At 36.2% G+C, this 23,403-nt stretch overlaps 1 protein-coding gene across 1 annotated transcript in view; it reads left to right on the top strand.

Annotated features, from left to right (window-relative positions):
• The first annotated feature begins 3 nt into the window (after positions 1-3).
• The window catches only part of NAMPT (nicotinamide phosphoribosyltransferase), a 36,543-nt gene continuing 13,143 nt past the window's right edge, over positions 4-23,403 (top strand). Inside the window, exons 1-7 of the mRNA XM_009235897.4 lie at positions 4-142; positions 7,799-7,955; positions 9,995-10,098; positions 12,341-12,469; positions 17,593-17,751; positions 18,309-18,445; positions 22,966-23,191. Coding sequence (XP_009234172.1) covers positions 86-142; positions 7,799-7,955; positions 9,995-10,098; positions 12,341-12,469; positions 17,593-17,751; positions 18,309-18,445; positions 22,966-23,191 — 969 coding nt within the window. The 5' untranslated portion in view covers positions 4-85. The remainder of the gene's footprint in view (positions 143-7,798; positions 7,956-9,994; positions 10,099-12,340; positions 12,470-17,592; positions 17,752-18,308; positions 18,446-22,965; positions 23,192-23,403) is intronic.

Below are 23,403 nucleotides of genomic sequence, written 5' to 3'. Positions count from 1 at the left end.
CGGAGCGCGGTGAAGCCCATTTTTCTCCTTCCTCGCAGCCGCGCCGGGGAGCTCGCGGCGCGCGGCCCCTGTCCTCCGGCCCGAGATGAATGCTGCGGCAGAAGCGGAGTTTAACATCCTCCTGGCCACCGACTCCTACAAGGTAAAGCTCGGGGCGGGGGCAGATGAGGAGGAGCGGGGCGCGCTGGGGACGAGCGCGCGGCTGGGGGGCGGGGGCGGCTGGGGCTGGGGCTGGGGCTGGGGCTCGGGCTAGGGTCGCGGCGCGGGGAGGCCCGGAGGAGGCGCGGGCGGCGGCGGCTGGGGCAGGTGAAGAGACGCCGCAGTGGGCAGGAGGTGGCTGGAGGAGGATGGAGGGCTGGGCGGTGGAGGCGGGGCCTGGGGGCGCGCGGCGGCGCGGGCGCGGCGGGGGGCTGAGGCGGGCCCCAGCGGACTCCCGGGCTCCGGTGCTCGGGGCTCGGGGCTTGGGCGTCGCCAGCGAGCGCATGCCCTTCCCTGAAGCGCGGCCTCTTGGCCTGGAGCTAGGACCAGTTAGGTAACGGCCCCGGGGGCCCGCAGTGGAGAGTGAGCGGGGCTTTCCTCGCCGGGCCAGCCCGGCGCGCTCGCCCCTGGCTGGGCAGGTAAGTCTCCCGGGGGGCGAGGTGGGAGAAGTCCTGGCGCGGGCGCCGGAGCAGCCGCGATCCTCTGTCTGCGGCTCCGGCGCGGAGAACACTCGCCTGGGCCCGGTAGTCGTAGTGGATTCCCCTGTCCCACTCCGCCGGGCTCCGTTTCAAACTCCTTCGCACCTAGTGATTGCTCGTGCTCCTTATCCCTGGGTATAGAGGCCGCTCTGCTCTTGACTGCTTTAGGGTCATTACAGGATTTCTGTGAAGAGGAAAGTGAAACACGAGGATTTAAAGGAACTGTAGTTTTAATCCTAGAGAACTTGTGGAGAGGGAAATGACACAACGTTGCGTTCACATGCCCATTGAACACTTGCGTGGGTAGCTGCCACATTCAGTTGATATGAAGCACGCAGTAGTAAAGGGAAGAGGTAAAGTAAATTTTACTTCAGCAGCATAGTGGTTTGGAATACAGTGGTAAAACATAGTACTCTCATGTTTTTGTTTTGATTCTTTTTTTTTCGTTTGTTTTTAGCCCTCCTCCGATATTCCGAGAAAGTATTTTAGAGAATTCCATTTTACTTAAGTTTTGTCTGTTTCTTTCCAATCAGCTTAAAATGCTGTTTATGATATTTAGATAGGTTCTTGAAATCGAGCCAAGATCCATCAACAAGTTGTCTTTTAGATGCAAGTTTAAAGTATTGCAGAATCCGAACACTATCAAGTATGATTCTTGATAATATTGTCAAGTATACGTGATAATACCTTAAGTATGGTCCTTTACTTGGTCCTAAAACCTCCTCTTGTGTTCTCTTGGTTCAATCATAGTGTTTTCAAAATTTTAAATAGTGATTTTAGAATAGCCTCATTCATAGTTTTGTAGACTTTTTTTCTTAACTAAATCTAAAATAACTGTCAGATTTTTTTTTTTACATGTTAGCCAGATGTAAAGGGAGGTTGATTAGTCTAAATTTTAAAAACAGAGGAGTGCAACTTCCTTTAGTTTGCAGTTCCTCTAACCATTATACATAAGGAATGTAAAATTACTTTAACATCAGTTTTCTGGGGTGCTTTTAGTTAGAATGTGAATTACCTTAAAGGTTTCTAATCTAGTGAGCCATACTTAATTGCACTATTAGAATTTGCACCTATTTAATAAAGTTTACTTCTGTCAACCTTCAAGTCAGATTGGTATGTTTTATCTCCTTTATAATATGAAACTTCAGAATATTTTCATCTTAGATTTTTCATTTTTTTCCCCAAAAGTCACCTCTAGAGGATTCAATCAAGTCGATATGTTTTATACCAGTGGCTTACCGCAGTATGCTAAAATAGATTGTGTATTCCACAGTCACATTTAAGTCTTAGGTTTCATTTCCCTTATGTTTTTAGGGGTCCTTATAACCTATTTTACATTTTTGTCTTTTTATCTTAGGAAAAAGGACAAAAATGATAATCTTGAGGTTAGAAGTAATGAAACTTACTTAGAAATTACACGAGAATGTTACATATCCTTATCAGTGCTTACAAACTATTGGCCAAAGTTGAGAACTCTAGTAGTTTTAGATGTGTTGATGAAGAGAGCAAAATATTGTTGATTTCTTCTTTCTAAAACTGAAGGAAGAATAATTGATTGCCTAAGCACTACGAAAGTTATTTTGCAAATAGATGGTGTGGTAGCCAAGCACATGACAATGGGAGTTTTGTTTTGTCTTGTATCCTGTCAAGAGAGTCCAGAACTATTTGGACCAAAGGAGCATTTGAAATATATACATTCACTTCTGTAACCTCATACTTTATTCTATATAGTAAGGAATTAAGGACACAGACGAATGTGATTCCTCTATTTTCATCGTGGTTCTTGTTAGAAGTAAGGACACAGTTTAAACCACATTATCCATTAGTTATGAAATATGCTGTCCGGTGTAGGTTGCTTCTCAAAGGGTCACCTGTAAGCTGGTTATCTAGAATTCAGCATAGTTTTAACCATTCATTTAATAAATATTGGTGACCTATTGGGTATTATAAAAGAAGACAAATAAAAGTAGTATTTTGAAATCCAGGATGGACAGAAGTTGATTTTATAGAAGTTTCAAAGAGCTGTGAAATTTATATATGGTGATTAGGAATTCAAGGCAGCTTTTTTTCAAAAAAAGAAAATTTTGCTTCCTCTAATGGCCAAGTAACAAATTTTTGTTGCTTGTCTTTCACTGCTTCTGAGCGGATGCTTTGGTATTGTCACGGTGGCTCCTGAGGCAACCTGGGCCTCATGAGTGGGGTACTGTTGCAGCTTGTACCCCAGAGACTGCCTGTGCATTCATAAAGATATATGTGACATTGTACATATATTTCAATTTTTCCATTATGTTTTGTTATAAATTATAGGAAAAACTTGAGCAACATAAATAAAATATATAAATCATGAATACACTTCATAGGGAGATTAATTTAGGTCATTAATAATTGAGCTGGTGTTCTCGTTGTGAGTTAAGGAAATCTGGTTTAAAGGTATGGCAAAAGAGATACAAGTCATAAGAAACTCCATGCAAGAGGTTTTAAGGGAAGAGGCAATATGATTATAGGTGATTTTGCAATTTCTCTCCTTCCCCAAAATAACATAACCCAAAATCCTTAAGTCATATTTATGAGTGAGTATTACTTCAAAGCCAAATAGCAGTGAATTATTTTTGGGGGCAGCAGACAGATTTCCAGGGTTTAAGAAATCTTAAATAATACTGAAAAGAAGAATCGGTTACGGTTTTTGCTGTTTCTAGCACATTAGCTTTGAAGCAGCAGAAAGTCTTAGCCAGTGTTGGGCAGAGTGTATCCTCTTCTGATTGCCCTTAGATATTATATAGCTAACATAACATGCCCTGTGACCTTGGGTATGTTATCCCATGTGATCTTACATATACAGCTTATTTTTTAAATGTTGACTTGTGATTTTTAGCAGTTAAAAGTATAACTGAAAAAGTAAGATAGTAGTACTTGCATTTGGTCATGTGATCCCATTGTGGGAGGAAGGATCTTCAAATCAACCCTAAGACATCAAATCGGCCCTATGGGACATCTAGAGAAGCATCTAGAGAAAACTAGGCTTTCTTTTCCCAAAAGGATTCTGTTCAACTGAAATATATGTGTCATAGCTCATACTTTTTTAAAAAAACTGTCATACTTGGAACAAGGATATTTAGCCTTGGGAATATAATTTTTTGATACAGTTGGCTGGCCAGCACTCCTTAATGGAAAAAGCTGTCCATCATTTGACTTAGGGCTAGACCGTTTTTGTTCTAGGCATTAAAATAATACCAGTTACTGTTATCTAGCATGTAATAATTTTTAGAAGTTTATCCTTTCATGAAGTAAATTAATCACACAACTGAAGGGTTATGTTAAAAGAACTACATTTTTCTGTTTGTGCTTATGTTTTTTTTGTTTTGTTTTGTTTTGTTTTGAGACGGAGTCTTGCTCTGTTGCCCAGGCTGGAGTGCAGTGGCACGATCTCAGCTCACTGCAACCTCCAACTCCCAGGTTCAAGCGATTTTCCTGCCTCAGCCTCCTGAGTAGCTGGGACTACAGGCACGTGCCACCACGCCTGGCTAGTTTTTTGTATTTTAAGTAGAGACAGGGTTTCACCATGTTAGCCAGGATGGTCTCCATCTCCCGACCTGGTGATCCACCTGTCTTGGCCTCCCAAAGTGCTGGGATTACAGGCATGAGCCACTGTGCCCAGCCAGTTCTTTACCACATATGTATTGATGTTCAGATGGTATTCTTTTGGCAGCAGGAGGGCCATGCCAGTTTAGGAAGCATTTTCACTGGTAAGGTTTGCTGGGATCTTATTAGGTATTTTGTTTCGTTTACATCTACTGAATAATTTTGTATGTATTGTAGAACCATTTTTTTTAGTAATAGAAGTCAAGTCAGTGCTAAAAAAGTTAACATGATTTAAGAGCTTTCTGTGTTAACTTTAGAATACTATGAAACTTTTTGTTAGTGTTACTTAACATTTAGAATTGAGCACTTCATTTCCCTACCATTTGATAGCCTTCCCCATCTCTATAAGTGGCACTCTTATTAATGCAGTTGCTCAACCAAAAATGTGGGAGGTATTAGTTCTTCCCCCTCATTATCTTCTACATCCAATTTATCAGCCTAGTTCCCCTTTACCTCCAAAAACACTGGGCAGATTCTCCCATCTAACCTAATAGCCCCTAACTCCTGCACTCTTTGGTCACCCTATAATCCATTCTTATCCACCACCAGGCTAATCCTTTTAAAAGGTGAATCATGTCATATTCACCCCAGCTTAAAGCATAATGGCTTCCCATTGCACTTGGTATAAAATCCAGGCTCCTTGGGGTAGTCTGTAAGCCTTACATGATCTCATTTCTGCCTACCTGTGACCTTATCGTGTTCTTACAGTCCCCACCCCGCCCCCATACTTTTAAGTACCTACCACATTGGCCTGCCTTCTGTCCCTTATGCCAAAGCATTTCCTGTCTCCTTGTCATTTAGGTCTTGCTCACATGTCACCCTCTCAAAGAAGTCTTTCTGGCCCCCTCTAGCCCATCATTCTCTTACATTTTCATAGCATCTATCTTGATGGGAAATTACTTAGTTTATGTATTTTTTTTCTTCCTTCTTCAGCCCTTATTAGTCCTTTGAAAATAGAGACCATGTCATTCTATTTACTTTCTCATCCTCAGTGTCTGAAGTAGGTACAGAGTATGTATTTGTGAATGAAGTATTTATAAAATAACAGTTGATTTGAATTTATGCTATATCATCCGATTTTCTGGTGAAGGTTCAAAATGGCCTGTTTAGTAGAAAGTAAAATGAAGAGGACAGTAAACTAGCAAAACTAGAATCATTATAAATCCTTTTGACTATATTGTTAGAAATATTTTCTTAAAAAGCTCTGCTTTAAAAACATTTTCCCATTAAACAACATGTACATATGCCCCTATAAGTAGACCTACACATGCTCTGTATTCTTCTGTAAACTTGTTGGGTGTTAGTAGATAGTTAAAAATGGTGTTTCTTGGCTAATTACCTGCGAGTTTGCCTAGATAACTTAGATTGGTTAGCTGTATTCTAAAACGATACTCTTAAGGTTCTCCAAAGATTTTTAGAGTTCATACTTTGTTTCTAATTAAGCAGTTTAGACAGTTTTGTATTTTAAATGGTATTTATTTTCAGAGAAGGCATTCTAAGTAAAGGTAGGTTTTTAAAGTACTATAATTAGAGAACATAGCTGAAGCTTTAAAATTATAAATAATTATTGTCCAGAACTGGAGCTGTATTTGTACAAAGAAAATTTTCAGTATACTTTTAGACCAAGATACAGAGTTAAATAGCTTAGAGACATTTCCATTTAGCTTTTGACTCTTCGTCTTCTCAGAAAAAGAAAATAACTTGCCTTCTAGTAATTTTAAATCTGATAAAGAATGCATCATTAAGTATCTGAACAGTAAGGGTCAAACTATGGAGAAATAAAACTATGAATCAGACTTATAAACTTGTGCTGTAAGATCCACACCATTTTTCAAGTTTTACTTCATCGTGTGCGCTTTTCTATCTCATTACTTAGTCCCACTAAAGAAGTTGGAATTATTTACATTGTAAACTGGACATTTTCATTTTTACATACATCTTGGGTGTGTTTTTAGGTAGAAGTGTCTTTTTCTTCAGTTTCATAAGTAGTTGAGGTAGTGGTCATATTTATTACTACAGACTCATTCATAAATATTTGTTTTTGCATTTTAGTGAATTGACATAAATTTCATTGCTGCAGATTCTGTATTAGCTATCTTGCTTAGCTACTTCTTAAATTTTATTAAAGTGGGATCAGTCCCAGGATTCTAACCTTAATAAACCCTGACATATACTTCCAACTTTTGATGAGACTTCCCTGTACCTCTTAGTATATCACTATCTGTTGTACTTAAGGAAAACAGAAAGCTCCAAGTCTACTGCTTGACTTAAACTCTCAGATCACTTGTTACTATAAAGATTTACCTCCAAGGTTGTCTGTGTGTTGCATTAGGGGCTATTTTTATAGAGTTGCAAGTATGCTACCATTGGCAAGGAAACAGCACATTCATTCAGAAACATCAATGGAAATATATTCATCTTAGGATTCTTGTACTAAGCTATGAAGATTCTTGAGGATAGAGCCAAGTTTTACTGAGATTGAGACTGTACCCAAAGACAGCATTGGCTTTCCTGAGCTTGAGATCAAAGCTAAACAGGAAAAACGGTTTATGTTCACAGTGATCACTCATGAAAAATGGTCTGCAAAGATTTATTCCACCGTTGCCATGATTCACCCTGTATCTTAAACCTTAAGGCACTATTATTCCTACTCTTGAAATTGGGCAAATACACATTATTCTTCCACTTTATTTTTTATTGGTAAAATGTTTGAATTTATTTCCATGTTTTAACCATATTAAAAGTATAATGAACACTCACTTTTTACTTTTTCTTTCTTAAAAGCAGATAAATTTTTAACATGGTGGCTCTTACCCAAGTTCATGGAAAAGAAATTTGTGCTAAGGAAGACCTTTGTATTTTAAACTCATAAGGATTTGATGTTTCATTGTATAAGAATTTATTTTCCAGTTAGGTGGGTGATTTGACAAAGAGAAATTACAAAACAGGATTTTTTTTACTTTGCTGCCACTGCTGTTGCTGTCATCCAAGTTTTCATAGTGTCACTATGAAGGCTAAAAGTGATCATCCTCAGTACCTCATTATACAAGTAAAGTAGTCATGATAAGTCATTGACTTTTGGAACATACCACATTGAGATATTAGCAGTACCAAATTCTGCTGTCTTTCAGTTCATTCTTTTTTGTTTTGTGTGCCCATTAGGCAGCTGCTTCTCTCTCTCTCCGCCTGGATGAAGGACTGTTCCCCAAAACCAAATGAAATACTTTTCCAACCTAGAGGCCTTGTAGTAGATTTAGTGTGCTTGTATGTAAAATTTAACGCCCTCCTGTGGTTTTAAGATACTGAGCTATGAAAATATCTTAGATACTTATTTTTTATTTGGTATAGCCAGGAAAAGAAACTGGTTAATAGCAAACAAGAAGTATAGTTTCTCTGGTTTTGAAATAACTTCAAGCCTTTTCTGTTGTGATTTACAGTCTCCTCATCGGTGTTTTCTAACAGAAGTGTATTTCTTTACATAGGTTACTCACTATAAACAGTATCCACCCAACACAAGCAAAGTTTATTCCTACTTTGAATGCCGTGAAAAGAAGACAGAAAACTCCAAATTAAGGAAGGTGAAATATGAGGAAACAGTATTTTATGGGTTGCAGTACATTCTTAATAAGTACTTAAAAGGTATTACTTTTCCTAGTGTATTTTAAACACTGCTTATTACTCTTAACTCCTTTAGGAGTTCTTTTAGAATTTTTAACAAATGTGTTAATTTGGATGCATTAAATCATATAATTTGGTGTGTGTGTTTGATGTTCTAAGTATGAGAAAAGTTTTCTGAAATGAAAGGTTTTTTTTTTTTTTGGAAACCGAGTTTCGCTCTTGTTGGCCAGGCTGGAGTGCAATGGCATGATCTCAGCTCAGCGCAACCTCCACCTCCTAGTTTCAGGCAATTCTCCTGTCTCTGCCTCCCGAGTAGATGGGATTACAGGCATGCACCACCACACCCGGCTAATTTTGTATTTTTAGTGAGGACGGGGTTTCTCCATGTTGGTCAGGCTGGTCTTGAACTCCCGACGTCAGGTGATCCACCTGCCTCAGCCTCCCAAAGTGCTATGATTACAGGCGTGAGCCACCGCTCCTGGCCAAACTAAAAGTTTTGAAATAAGTTTAGAAAAGTCAGTAATTTTTGGAGGCTAATCTTGTTTGTTATACTTTAGTCATTAATTCAAAGTAAAGGATTTGTTAATGAACTGGAAACTCCTTTTGAATTATGGTAGCAATCAGAATATTTTTATATTAGCCAGTTTTACCTTAAAGACCTATTTTTAAAAACTACCTTTGTCTCTGGACTTAGTTGCAAATGCATATTAAAACAAAAATCCCCCAATTTCTGTGCTTTCTTATTTGAAAGGCCATTTCTAATCCATTTTTGTAATGGTGTTTCTAGGGGGAAAACAGTTCCCAAACACATTATACATATTGGAAAAGTTTATCTCTAACCTTTTGAATTAAACAGTTTCAGAATTGAAAACAGTAAGTTGAATTTTAGGCAAATAACTCTTTTCTATAATCTTGACTCTTTTAAGATTAGGCAGTTCAGATAGTCTTATACTACTGAAAACCTAGCTAGATATCAGAAGTAATTAAGTGGCAAGAATACCAAAGTTAATACCAAAGTTTTTTTGTTTTGTTTTATTTTTAGACAGGGTCTCACTCACTCACCCAGGCTGGAGTGCAGTGGTGCAATCTTGGCTCACTGCAACCTCTGCCTCCCAGGCTCTAGCGATCCTCCCTGCTCAGCCTCTCAAGTAACTGGGACCACAGGCTCGCACCACCATGCCTGGCTACTTTTTGTATTTTTTGTGGTGACAGGGTTTCACCATGTTGGCCAGGCTGGTCTCAAACTTTTGAGCTCTCAAGCGATCCGCCCGCCTTGGCCTCCCAAAATGCTGGGATTACAGACATGAGCCACCACGCCTGGCCCCAAGATATTTTAAATGAGTTTACTAGTTTAAACTCATTTATCTGGTATCTTGCATTTAGCTGGTATCTTGTATTAAGTTACCAGCAACTGATAGCACACTTTAATTTAGTCATACAACTTAAGAACTTTGTAAAATATTACTCATTATTAATTATAACTAAAATGTATTGATTACCTATTCTAGGCCAGCATTATTGTAAGTGGTTCGTATGTCTTAACTCATTTTGTCCTCACAAACATATAAGTGGGTACTCGACTTTTATCCTCATTTACAGATAAGAAAAGTTAATTAAAAGTGTGTTGTTTGGGGGGCAGACATTTAGTAATTGTGGAAATTACTGGCTTATCAACCCTAAAGATGCCACATTCTTTACGAACAAAGTGAGAAGGTTCATTTGGATGTAAGAAGCTTTTGAGTTATCTCAAAGTTGAAAAGTGTCAAAATTAATTGAGAGAAAAAAATTAAGTTAATATAATTTTTAAAAGCTATGCAAGTAATAATTTTTTCTATTACACATCTGCTTTTACAATAAATAAACATTTATACTTTGAGTTATTAAAAGTACAAATTCCTTTTCTGACTCTGCTGTTGACTCTGGGTGAGTCATTTAACCTCTTAGTTATATTTTTAATCCATAGAATGGGTGAAATAGCCAAAGATATTAATTCTATGACAGTTCAGCAACTCACAGAATGTACCTTTAGAAATGTAAACAGGACATGTATATTCTTTTAGGTAAAGTAGTAACCAAAGAGAAAATCCAGGAAGCCAAAGACGTCTACAAAGAACATTTCCAAGATGATGTCTTTAATGAAAAGGGATGGAACTACATTCTTGAGGTAAAAGATGGTTTCATATTTTGATCTGTTTTGGTTTTTCTTTTAGTTCAAAACTTCTTGCAAAGGAATTTTTGTTTTGTTTTTTTTGAGACAAAGTCTTACTCTGTCACCCAGGCTGGAGTGCAGTGGCACAGTCTTGGCTCACTGCAACCTTTGCTTCCTAGGTTCAAGCTATTCTGCCTTAGCTTCCTGAGTAGCTGGGACTACGGGCACACACCACCACGCCTGGCTAATTTTTGTATTTTTAGCAGAGACGGGGTTTTACTGTGTTGGCCAGGCTGTTCTCAAACTCCTGACTTCAAGTGATCTGCCCACCTTGGTCTCCCAAAGTGCTGGGATTACAGGTGTGAGCCACCATCCCCGGCCAGAATTTGAATAGGAGATTAGAGTATCATTACAGTTCTTTTTTGTTTGTGATCTGAATATAATGGCTATTTCAGACATCCTTTTGAAAAGTTAAGGTTGACATTTTATCCCTCTCCCCGCATCCCCCATGTTAAATCATTAGCATATAGAATCTACAGCAAGTCTAAGTAATTAATAAAAATGAATTATAACTTAAATAACATTTTTGAGAAAGATAATTCATTCTTGAAAATACACTGTAGGTAGGAAAGGGCATGGTTATTTGGCAATTTCAAAATGTAGGTCTGTTTTCTTGACTGAAAATAGATGCTGTGAGTCTATCACTACACATAATTCTGGGAAGTTTCTCACTGAATAGTGAGAATGGCTTGGTGCTGATCCACAAAGTTGATTTTTAGTCTTGATTGTATTATGTTTATATCTAGTATGTTTGAATTCATTGCTTAAATATTAAGGCACTCAAAGACATGGTAATAGAATTATAAGAGTTAAATATCCCGTGGTGGTTTCCTTTTATTACAATGATCAGTTGGGAATGGAATCTGTTGGCATATCTTGATGTTGAGTGTTACTTTAAGTCTCACAAACAAAAGTTTCTTACATTGAACAGACTGTCAAACACGGAATAATTAGAAATACTTTAACTTTCATGCCTATATGACAATACTGAGCTATACTATTTGGTACTTATGGGTCTTGAAAAAGTCAGGTAAGTACTCTGTGCTGCACTTTTCCCGTATCTTAAATAAGGTCAGTAGAATCTGTGAGCTATCACCTGTACTTGCTCCATTTCTCTTCTGTGAGGTTTGTTGTAAGGATAAATACAGTAATAAGTTAGGTACTGTGCTTATTACTATACTGTCCAGTGGCCAGGGCAATAAGTCATTTGATTATATGATCAGAAAATCTTGGGGAACTAAAGGTTCTCTAGAGATAATCTGGTCTAACCCCATTTTACAAACAAACAGAATCTGAGACCTAGAGATGGCAAGTGACTTGTCCAAGGTCTCCCCGCTGCTTTTGAGTCCAAACTAGGACCTGTAGGGCAATGTTCTTTTTGCTATACACTGTGCCTCCAGTGCTTCTATTAAACAGATTTTTCTTTTATTTAATTACCTTGTCCCAAATCACATAAATAAATAATCAGGATTTCTGAAACAGCTTGCCTTCCTAGTGAAAAGTTAGGCATAGCTCTTAGCTTTAAAAAGGAGGTACAGTGTCACATAACAGATAACCTTCAGCCTAATTTTGGAGGCAGTTATTGCATTAAGAGGAAGTCAGTTAAGTCAGACTTGAGTGTTAATTGCCAAGATTCTGTGTTTGGCCTGTCTCATAGTTTCAGGTCCACGACCAGAATAGAGGGAACCTATTTCAGTTCTTCTGCAGGGATTTCCCTAGCTCTCCTTCTCTCTCGTTTTGTTTTCTTTTGTTCTTTAATAGCAATCCTTTATCTTTCCATCTGCAGCCTTTATTTTGTGAAAATGATGAATTTAGAATAAAGATAGTGTTCTTGGAATACTTTTAGAATATGTTGGAATAAACTCATCCTTTCTCATTTTCTGAAAAAGCAGGGAAGAAGCAACAGTTTGGTTTTGATAAGTTTGGAATTTTCTGCCACTTGTAGTGATAAATGTTCTTAGCAGAAGCATGTGGTAGCATTAAACTTAAAAATTAATATCAGTACCTATGTTAATAATTTTAACTAGTTTTATTTTAGAAGGATAAGGATATTCTGACTAGATTACAGTAACATCTACAATTGCAATTTCTATGACAGTAAATTTAGCTTCTATAAAATGTAAAGAACCTTTAGTAAAACAGCAGGGAATTGAGTATCATCTGTTGAATAAATAAATTTATCATTTTCTCCTGCCAGAAATATGATGGGCATCTTCCAATAGAAATAAAAGCTGTTCCTGAGGGTTTTGTCATTCCTAGAGGAAATGTTCTCTTCACGGTGGAGAACACGGATCCAGAGTGTTACTGGCTTACAAATTGGATTGAGGTAAATTGTTTTTTGTTCTTTTAATTCTTATTTAACATTAATTGAATAAAGACCATTGAACTGAGATTACAGTTTAGAATTTGTTACTAATAAAGCTATATAATCTCCTATAATTTACTTAACCTTTCCAGGCTTCAATTTCCTCATCTATAAAATGACAGACTAAATAATCTTTAAGGTTTCTTCTAGTAGAATAGAATGTTCTGAGATTTTGTTTAAATCAAATTATTGCGAGTGATTGTTTTTAAAACTTAGTTGGCTGTCATCTAATTCATTGCCATTTTAAATGTGTATTATCTTAGAGCAAACTTAGAAAAACAGCACATTTCTAGTAACTTACAACATTCAGTGAATGATAAATGTTCAAGTTAGACTAAAGGAACTTTACTCCAACTTTTAGTAACTACTTCATTTTTCTCTAACCAGTTTAGGTCCTAGGATCTACCATCTGTTTTCAGTTTCTCATCTAAATATAAACAAGATCTGCTATTCATATTGTTTAATTTCTCAGGAAGGGTACATTTTGGGCTTTGGGTTTATACTGCGAGCCTTTTTTTGTTTTTCTTGTATGTATACCTAAGTAGTCATATGTTTTCACATGGTCAGAGTTTTGATAATAATACTCTACTTAGCTTCTGAACAGTTTAATAATAGATTTAATCTGTGAGAGGAAATACCCTCGAAAGTAACTATAGAAATAACACCTTACTATCTGGTGGCATTTACTTAGTTCTTAGAACTGACTAATTAGTTTATTGGTTAAAATAATTTGCTATTATATTGTAAAATAGTACATTTGAGGCTCACTTATAAAAATTGGAAAACATCGAAATATAAGAGGTCCAAGAGTGTGTTTGAAACACATTTTGCTAAGTTGACAGGAAATTAATAGACTTTTTATGGGCCATTAACTAATAATAGACTCAAAAAAAAGGTACGGTTAAATAAAGGTTTTAAATAGTCTATACCATATACTAAAACTATCAATTAACTGTGAACTGTAAAAGATAATGTATCTTACTAGTTTCTGTACAGCTGTAAATAGTGTTTGTACTGGCAAATATTTGATTTTGAGGGGATGGTGTTACAAAAACATAAGAGTTGAAGAGTTGTTCATATCATCTAGGCTAGCCTTTTACCTTAAATGCCAAAGATCCCAACCAGGTAAACCTAACTTAGAAAATTTGTTATCTATGGATTAACCTTTTTCATATTTTTCTTTTTAGTTCTCTGGGGATTTAGTAAGTACTCTTCCTTATGTCTAATCAAACTTTCCTAAAGCAGATATTTATGGAAGTAGAGAACTAGATACCATTCCACCTTGCTTCATTGCACAGTTTTCTTTACCTTCCTCTGAAAGTGAAGAAACACTGGCCTTAAAAGTGAATTTTTTAAAATAAAATTTTTAATAAAAAACTTATTATTTTTGGTGTATCCTACTAGGAAACCATAAAGTAAAAAAAAAAAAAATCAATTATTTTAAAGCAGTAGTTTAGCAAATATATAAATATTTTTAAAAGTTGTTAAACATTAATATGGGACTGTTTGATACAGTTTTTTAAGAAGTACATAGACCCTTGCTTTAATTCGCTTATAACCTGAAACAATTTATATTGAGTTTACCTTTTTTATGCTAATATATATTATTTCAGTCCTAAATAGGCAATTATAGCTAAAGCATAAATATTTATAGTCTGATACTGTCTATCCCTTATTGTAGTTTCTGACAGATCCTGTTTTTTTTTCATGTGTTTATTCTGCATATCAGATCTCCAGAATAGACTTCTTCATAGATATTTTGCATCTCTTGCGGGGACAGAGGAAATTCATCCTACTCTTACCAGTCCCCAACCTTAAGTTTACCACCTTGTATTTGAAATCTGTTCCCATCCCCAACAAACTTGTTATTTACAAATTTGAAAATATTCTTTAAACAGATCTTGATTTAAAACATTTTCAATAATAGCACTAAATAGTATTTCTTTCAGTTCTCTTTCCCAGTATATGTTCACAGTTATTAATAACTATTGATTGTTAGTCACCTGTTAGTAGCACACAAAATTTTAAAATACTGAAATTATTGAGTTGCTTTATTTCAATATTGGTGCCAGAAGACACCTTAGTCCTCTCACATTTCCTAACAATTTTAAGAGCGCCTATGAGTTCTGCAAAAGTGTGTCAGGCTTACAAGGGGGCTGAGGAACCATCGTAGTGGGCTAAACTTACCCCTCTCTTCCACCAAAAAACAACACAAGACCTTTCTACTATTAAGAAGAAAAGGAAAGATGATTTTAAAAATGGTTATACTGACCAAATGTCATTTCACAGATGGGGAAATTGAGTCCTGAGAGATGGACAGACTGGTGAACAGAGTAGGTGCAATGCCCTTTCTGCTGTACCATACCATTTTTCATTCTTTAAAGCCTTTATCCTGCATCCTGCACGGTAGCATTGTAATAAACACTTCTGAAAGGAAATTTACAGGTTTACTTCCTTTAGTCTTAGTTTCAACTAATAATTTTATTTTGATTTGTGTGGGCAAATTGCTATTTTGGAAAAGTTTCCAACAAGGCCTACTTTATTAGACCTTGGATTAACCCAAACTAACTTGCCTTTTTTCCCTTGCTTACACCTACAGTGATCTTTTTAAAAGGGGAGTGATTTTATTAAGAGTATAATTTAAGCTGGTTTTGTTGGACTATGGAAAAGAAATGGTGATGTGAAGGATCACTATGTCTGATAGTTATTTCTCTCCTTCCCTGGCATTTTTCGAGGGGTAAGGTCAATCTTCTACCCTTATAACTCAACTAGAGTTTTTCACATTATGTTTTCTATCTTTCTCATACTCCTAGATAATATCAATATTTGAGTTGAATTAAATGTGAGAGCTGATTGACTTAAATTCAACAAGTGAATATTGATTAAGTACCAGCTATGTACCCAAAAAATGCTGGGCACTGAAGTTAGAGTAAGATGTTTCACTTAAAGGGCCTTTGAGTGAGAGGTGGCAATTCATTCTGAACTAACCACTAATATCATTAAGAATTAGTGCTAAGTTGGTAGCAGAAAATAGGTAATTCTGTCTAAAGGAATCATGAAATGGAAAATAAATAAGCTTTTAATAAGGAGAAGGAAGAGCTGAAGAAATGGCACAGTGTTCTTAGAATGACAGATAGTCCTATGGGGACTTCAGCATAAAAGTGAAAAATGTATAAGGTAAACCTTTAGATGGTAAGCAAGGCAAGATTCTCAAATTCTGTATGAATCAGCTCCACCCCCGCCCCATGGACAGTAGATGACCGTTAATGGCTTTTAAGGAAAGATGCAACCTGGAAAAAAAAGAAAAGAAAAAAAAAAAACTTGTTTTAGAATGATAACCACTGGCAATATGAAGAATAATTAGACTAAAGAATAGAGGTAGGATAATCATGGGCATTGGCAGTGGAATTGAAAGAGTAATTTCAGAAGCAGAATGGTCAGATGTTGGAGGTGATTGGTTATAGAGTTTAAGAATTGTACTGATTTTCTATTGTGTAACAAACTACCCCAAAACTTAATGGCTTAAAACAACTATTATTTCTCCTGATTCTGTGGTTGACTAAATGGTCGTCTGCTGGTCTTGCTTAGACTTAGGCATCTGCATTTAGCTGAGGGTTCAGCCAGGGCTGGACAGCCTTTAATGGCCTCATTCCCATGTCTGGGGCCTCAGGTCAGATAGCTGGGACTACCAGGTCTCACTCCAGAAGAGGCTTCTTCAGAGCATGGTAGTCTTGGGGTTCTAAGAGAATGAGAGTAGAAGCTGCAAAACCTCTTGAAACTGGGGCTTGGGAGTCACACATTACTTTCTCCACATTCTGTTCGTGAAAAGCAAATCATAAGGACAGCACAGAATCAAGGGATAATGATGAGAAGAGCTGCAAAGGCCATATTTAATCAGTCACAGGAGTCTAATGCTACAAAGTAGTTTTTTAAAAAGATGACCAGATTGGCAAGTTCAAGGTTAATCTTTTTATTTGTTTTATTTATATATCACTTAGCTGGTATTCAGTAAAAGCTTGCTTTATAAAATTTAGTTACTAAATTAAATATCTTTTTGGTTCAGCACAGACATTGCATCATCTTAGCAGCTCTGTTTCAAACAGATTTGAAGCTGCTTCTAATGACATACTATCTGGTTTATAAAATGAAAATAGAAAATTATGATCTTAGAATGAAGAAATGAATTTCTAAGCCATGATAATTATTACGGTTGCTGTGATTAGACAGACTTTTCTGTGGAGCTTCCTGACAACCAAGAAAAAAGGGGAAATCAAGGAACTGTTCTTATCAGAAAGTAGGAACCCAGCAATTCTTTCATTTTCTCATTGGGAACTTAATAGTCACTGAATTACAAAGTAGACAGTGACCTTGATTATACAACATATGCAGAAGTGTTTCCTGTAACTTACGTGAGTATTTTATCAAATACTTATATATTTGATAAAAGCTAAGTACATAAAGCATAACTCAGTAAATAGAATTCTCTAGTAGTAAGCTAAAGTGCTTCAAGTATTAGTTGTCATATTAATCCAAGGGAAAATTAGATCTGAGACTACCTCAAGGAGTAAACAAACAACTTCTTTAGACCAATACTAGCCAAAATGCAGTCCATGGACCAATGCTGGTCCATGCCCTATTTGATCCAAGTCCACATTAAGTACAGAAATGAAGAGTAAGCATTTAGAAACTTGGGGCAATTTGACATTGCCTCAACATCCAAGTTTCAGTGTACTTTATAAACTATTGATCCATGACAGATCATGAAACTTTCTAAAAATTGATCCTTTTATCACATAGTCTTTCAAAATATTATTTGCTTCTTTGAAGCTTTGGATAGAAACTTGATAATGTGAAGTTCTCTGCTTTGTGGGCCTGGTGTGCTTATCTTCTTTGTTGCTGATTTGAGAGCTGAGCTATGTACTATATCTGGAATGCACACAGCAGGCATCCTGCTGTGCAGTTCTGTGTCTAGTTAATAGTATGGAAGTTCAGGACATACCTCCAAAAAAAAAAAGCTAGGATTTTCCTCAGAAAGAATGTAGTATTTTATGTCTTAATATTTGTGGTTAATTTTGTTACTACAGACTATTCTTGTTCAGACCTGGTATCCAATCACAGTGGCCACAAATTCTAGAGAGCAGAAGAAAATATTGGCCAAATATTTGTTAGAAACTTCTGGTAACTTAGATGGTCTGGAATACAAGTTACATGATTTTGGCTACAGAGGAGTCTCTTCCCAAGAGGTAAGTAACAGAAACCAACCTCTTTTAATATAATGTGGATTGTTGGTTAGAGTACCACTGTAAACTTTTGGGGATGTTATTGAGATTGATCTTGGTTCTAAAATTCCAAAGATTCAACCAACAGATACGTATTCAGTACCTACTACTGTGTTCAGGGTACATGGGATATGTCCTTCAACAGATGTCCCTGTCCTTTATATATTAGATGGATGGACAGTTGGATAGCCAGAAACAGACATAATATATCAGATGTGAAATAATGCCATAAAGAAGCTCAAGGCAGGGTAAGGGAAGAGAGAGTGATGAAAAGTGGGGGTGGGACACTGTTAAATAGGTCTCTTTGAGGAGATAATAGTTGATTTTTTAAAATATTTAGGAAAAACTGAATCTTTGTCATTAGGAACTGTTATGTCTAATAATAAATACTTTCCTAAGAGAAAGACAATTCTCATGGGAGCTATGCTATATTCCTGAAATGTGGTTGACTGCATCCTGGTATTGTTAATGTGGGTTTTTCTTTTTCTTTTTTGGATTTTGGTTTATGATTGATTTTCCAGACTGCTGGCATAGGAGCATCTGCTCATTTGGTTAACTTCAAAGGAACTGATACAGTAGCAGGAATTGCTCTAATTAAAAAATATTATGGAACGAAAGATCCTGTTCCAGGCTATTCTGTTCCAGCAGCAGAACACAGGTAAAAAATTCTGTTCATTTGCTAAAATTAGTAATTTTTTCACTCTTATATTTGTAACTCAGTGACATTTTACCTAACTGCAGAGCCAGGTACCTACAATAAATCTTCATGAACTTGAGCAACACAAATTCAGTATTTATACAAAAGTATAAACGTTAGTCGTAGAGAGGCAGAGAAATTTTATCCATCCTAGAAGAAACAGTTTAAGAGCTTTTTTCCAACACTTATATTGCCATAGAAGTTTTCTTCTAAGGAATTTTTTTCAGTTACTGTATTGTCATATGTAGGTAGATTTTATTCATTAAATTTAGAAGCACTCACTGTAAATACCAGCCACTTTTTGCCTTTTCTCTGTCCTCCTACATGACCTTATCTATATGTGCCCTAGAAATTGTCATCTGTACTGTACCTTCAGTTGTAGATGAGAAAGCAGGACCTATTGAGGAAAGAAAGGGTGTTCAGATTCTTTTTACGCTTCCTTGTCTGCTCTCACTAAACCATCTCCATTTACCCAAGAAAGAAATTATAATCTAAACTGCAGCTGCTCTGGTCCTAGAGCTAACTTATTAAAAGTAAATCAGGTTTTTTAAATGTTAAACCTTATCACTGGCTTTTATAACAAAATTATTTACTATAATCATTAGGGAGTGTTTAAGTTCTGCTAATACTTAAAATTGCAGAGTGCTAAAACCAGCAGTGAGTTTAGAATCAAGCTGAGCTTTATTGTTGCTACTATTTGAGGCATATTAGTTGACTGGTGTTCATATGCAAGGCAGTCTACTGGGTGCAACAAGGGTTAGAAGGATATTTTTAAAAAACTGACCCTATCCTCAGGATGAAAATAATACACTAGTAATAGTCTGCTCTGTTGGTTAATTCCTCGTAAGGAGGTACAATTAAAATGCTGTAGTGTTGCAAGGGAAGGAGAGGAAGAATCATATTCCAATAGGAAAGGAAGGATCATATTTCACTAGCAGGATCAAGAAAGCTTTTATAGAAATAGACAAAATCTTTACTTCTTGAAGGATTGGTAAAATTTAATAGCCAACATTGGGCACTTATTCATTCTCTGAGTAAATATTTATTGCATGCTTATCTTGTATCAAGCATTGTGATGAAAGCGCAAGAATGAAAGAGGAGGGAGAATGTTTAGAGAATAAGGGCTGAAACACAGATTTTGTAGGGAGCATAGGGGAGACTGAGAAGACAGGTTCAGATTAGTAAAGGTCCTCATATTTTGACATTGAATGTTAACTATGTGCACATCATGCTAAGTATTTTAAATTAGGCATTTTCAAATGGAAGCAGGCACTGACATTTTTGAGCAAAGACGTGATGTTATGAGATAAATAACTTAGGGGACTTTTTTATAGCAGGATATCTATCCTATGGATTGAAAAAAGGAAAAACCAGAAGGTAGTCTTTATAGGAAGCTATTCCAACAGTCTTAAAGTAATGAAGTCCAGACCAAGGTGCTAAATAAATGGAAAGAAATGGGTAAACATGAGCAATGGCTTGGGAGATAAAATTGCTCAAAGTTGATAATTTGAGTTGGGACTCAGTAGAAAATAGATTCAGCTGACGTTTATGAGCATTGTATTAGTAAGGCCTTGTTGAACACTTTTACATACGACTTTCAAGACTAGGAAACTGGGAAAATAAGAGTGTCTTTAACAAAGTTTTAAGAGTTATTTTTAGTTTGGCCTTAGATGTACATACATCTTTTAAAAATCTAACAGTATGCACATATTAGACTCTTCGTTGATGGTTATTTCAAAGTAGTAACATCATGATACGGAGAACAAGGATAATATCTTCTTTAGGACTATTTTCTTTAGGACTTTCTTGTTAAAATGAAAAGGATACTGTATGTGGGCATGGGATAAAAATCCATTTTATTTTTATGGTCTCATATTCATTGCATTTGTAAAATTTGACTCCTTATATATTCAAATGCCTCACATGTTCTTAATAGAATGTCTTTTAAACAACAGCATAGTATAGCAAAAAGAGGATTGGACTGAAAGTTGGGAAACCTGGGTGACCTTCTGGCTGACATAGTGGGTGGCCTTGGGCAAGTCACTTATCTCTCTGTTCTTCATTTCTTCCATCCAACCAAACAAAAGGAGGAGCTAAAGTTTTATATCTCCAACATGACAAGGCCATTGATGATAAATGAGCTACTATCTAAAATAACTTTAAAATAAGAGAACTCTATAAATTTAGAGGTTTACCATTATTGTATGTATCTTAATAGATGAATCTGCACCTAGAAATATTTAATTACAGAAGCTTTTTTTCTCAAACTTTGGAAAGGTATCAAATTTAATTTGGTGCTTGAAATTAGGATTTATGGCATTGGTAGAATTAATTGATTATTTATGATCTTCATATATCACATACTGTACTAGAATAGAGGTTATGATTGGACTAGACAGAGAGTGCCAGAGCAAGTATCTGTGGGATGCTGAGATGAAGATATTCAACTTTCTATCTAACAAAGTAGATCCAGAGCCTGGAAGAGAAACAGAGGCTAAGATACAGATACTGGAAACCCTCATGCAGGGACTCTTTTTTTTTTTTTTTTTAAGCTTTTGAGTGTTTCACACAAGGTGTTACAGAAGACAAGTGCCTAAGTCAGAACCATGAGAAATATTGCCATTTGACAGGTTAGATTGAAGAAGGAGAGCACAGCATCTGGGAGGACTGAAAAGGGAACCATAGAAATAGAGAAAAAAAGGTGAAACATGGGAGATGTCATTGAAGTCAAGAGAAAGAAAGCATCAGGAAAATTCAGGTGTCATGGAGAAAGCAAGTAAGATGGGGACAGTGAAGTTTGCTAGACATGATACAAGTAGATCGTTAGGTGACTTATTGATACAACGTTATAAGTAGTGACCCCTTAACTGTAGGAGTTAATTCGTACGTTGTAAAGTTCTCCAGTATTGGTATTCATTGATCTTAATTCTCTCCTTTTTAAAGAGGAAAGTTGCAGACCTGAATATGAAGAGGAGCTTCTCTTCAGTCATATCTTAATTTTCCATTTAGCCTACAGATGCATGAAGTAGAGAATTGACATCATAGCTACTGGCAGCCTCTGTAGCTGTTAAGAAGAATCTTCCCTAATGAGTTTTATATAAACAGGTTCTCTCTCAATTTTGGATTCTGGGTAGTAGTCTTTACAATCTTGAAATGTACATGCTGCACTACCCCAGGTATACCATTGACAGTATGGGAAAAGGTTATAACTCTAGTCCTTTAAAAAAAAAACACACACACACACATTGTATAAAGTGATTATTTCAGACATAAAGTCTGACTCTTCAAACAGTTATGAGTTAAACTTATACCTACTTGGGCTTTATAATAAATGAATATGCTATCGTTTTATTATTTACTGAGGAGAACAGATTAGAGACAGACTAGAAAATTAGGGAGAATGACCAATTGCTTGGCATAATTAAATGGTAATTTTCAAAATTAAGTTGTTTGAGATCTTTTAAAATTATTTACATTATATATTAACAAATATTTACACAGGTTGAGCATCCCAAATCCAAAATGCTCCAAAATCTGAAACTTTTTGCTCAAAGGAAATGCTCATTGGAGCATTTCAGATTTCAGAACTGGGGATGCTTAACTGATAAGTATAATGTGCATATTCCAAAATCTGAAAAAATTTGAAATTCAGAGTACTTCTGGTCCCAAGCATTTCAAATAAGCGATACCCAATCTATAATTACATATTAAATACAAATCTATCCCGTAAGAACTGATATTAAGGACATTGCAAAAATCACTATAACCATTCTTATCCAATAGAAACTCTCATACTTTATTTTCCGTCTTAATTATGTTTTGCTTAAACTAAGTATTTGAATTCTTATTCCCTGGGCATATATTCGTAGTAGATAGTCTACAAACAAAATATATGACTTCCTATTACTAGCCACTTGAAAATATAACAGGTAGTTGACTATATGTATGTATGGTATAGTATAAATAATTGCCTCTAAGTATAAGATTTTGAAAGGTAAAAAAACAAAATGTCTGTACTATTATTGATATATAGTTTCAAAAATTCACAGAAGGGAGCCAGGTGCTCTCATTGCCTAACAAAATAATGGAAGTATGTATTCATTCTAACATCTTGACATACAGTATAAAGGGCGCTCAGCAAGTGCATTTTAGTCAGACTGATTTTAAATGAGTAGATTCAGGAATACCAGAACACACACACACACACACACACACACACAGATAATTGGTTGAAAATACGAGGTTAGAAACTTAACCGTTGAAGAGGAGTAAGGCTACTTACAGTGTTAAAAACGAATTGGGTAAGGTATGGTTCACCAGCTACTTCATTTGCCTTACGATGTATATTCGTTAAACTAAGTCACTCACCTTCTCTGTGATGTTGATGGTTTGGTATAGTAAACATGAGATATGATTAAAGGTGATTCAGGGATAGATCATGTGTCTGCCTAAGTAAATCTGTGTTTTCATTTTTTTTCTAGTACCATAACAGCTTGGGGGAAAGACCATGAAAAAGATGCTTTTGAACATATTGTAACACAGTTTTCATCAGTGCCTGTATCTGTGGTCAGCGATAGCTATGACATTTATAATGCGTGTGAGAAAATATGGGGTGAAGATCTAAGACATTTAATAGTATCAAGAAGTACAGCGGCACCACTAATAATCAGACCTGATTCTGGAAACCCTCTTGACACTGTGTTAAAGGTAAATTTTCATATGTAACTTTATTATTAGAATCCCTGTGTAGCCCAGCTGCATCAATACTACTTTTCATTTACATACACACAATTTCAGAGCTGTCTGGACCAGTCCCCTTTATTTTAGAGTTGCAGCCCAGAGAGAGTAATAGATTTGCCTGAGGTCACACAGTAATAGCACAGAAGGATACCAAGACTTATGGATTATTTTACTGTCAA

Source organism: Pongo abelii, chromosome 6, assembly GCF_028885655.2.
Source record: "Pongo abelii isolate AG06213 chromosome 6, NHGRI_mPonAbe1-v2.0_pri, whole genome shotgun sequence".
In the NCBI taxonomy this organism is placed as follows: Eukaryota; Metazoa; Chordata; class Mammalia; order Primates; family Hominidae; genus Pongo; species Pongo abelii.
Note: the sequence above shows the minus strand (reverse complement) of the source record. Positions and strands in the feature narration are given on the sequence as shown.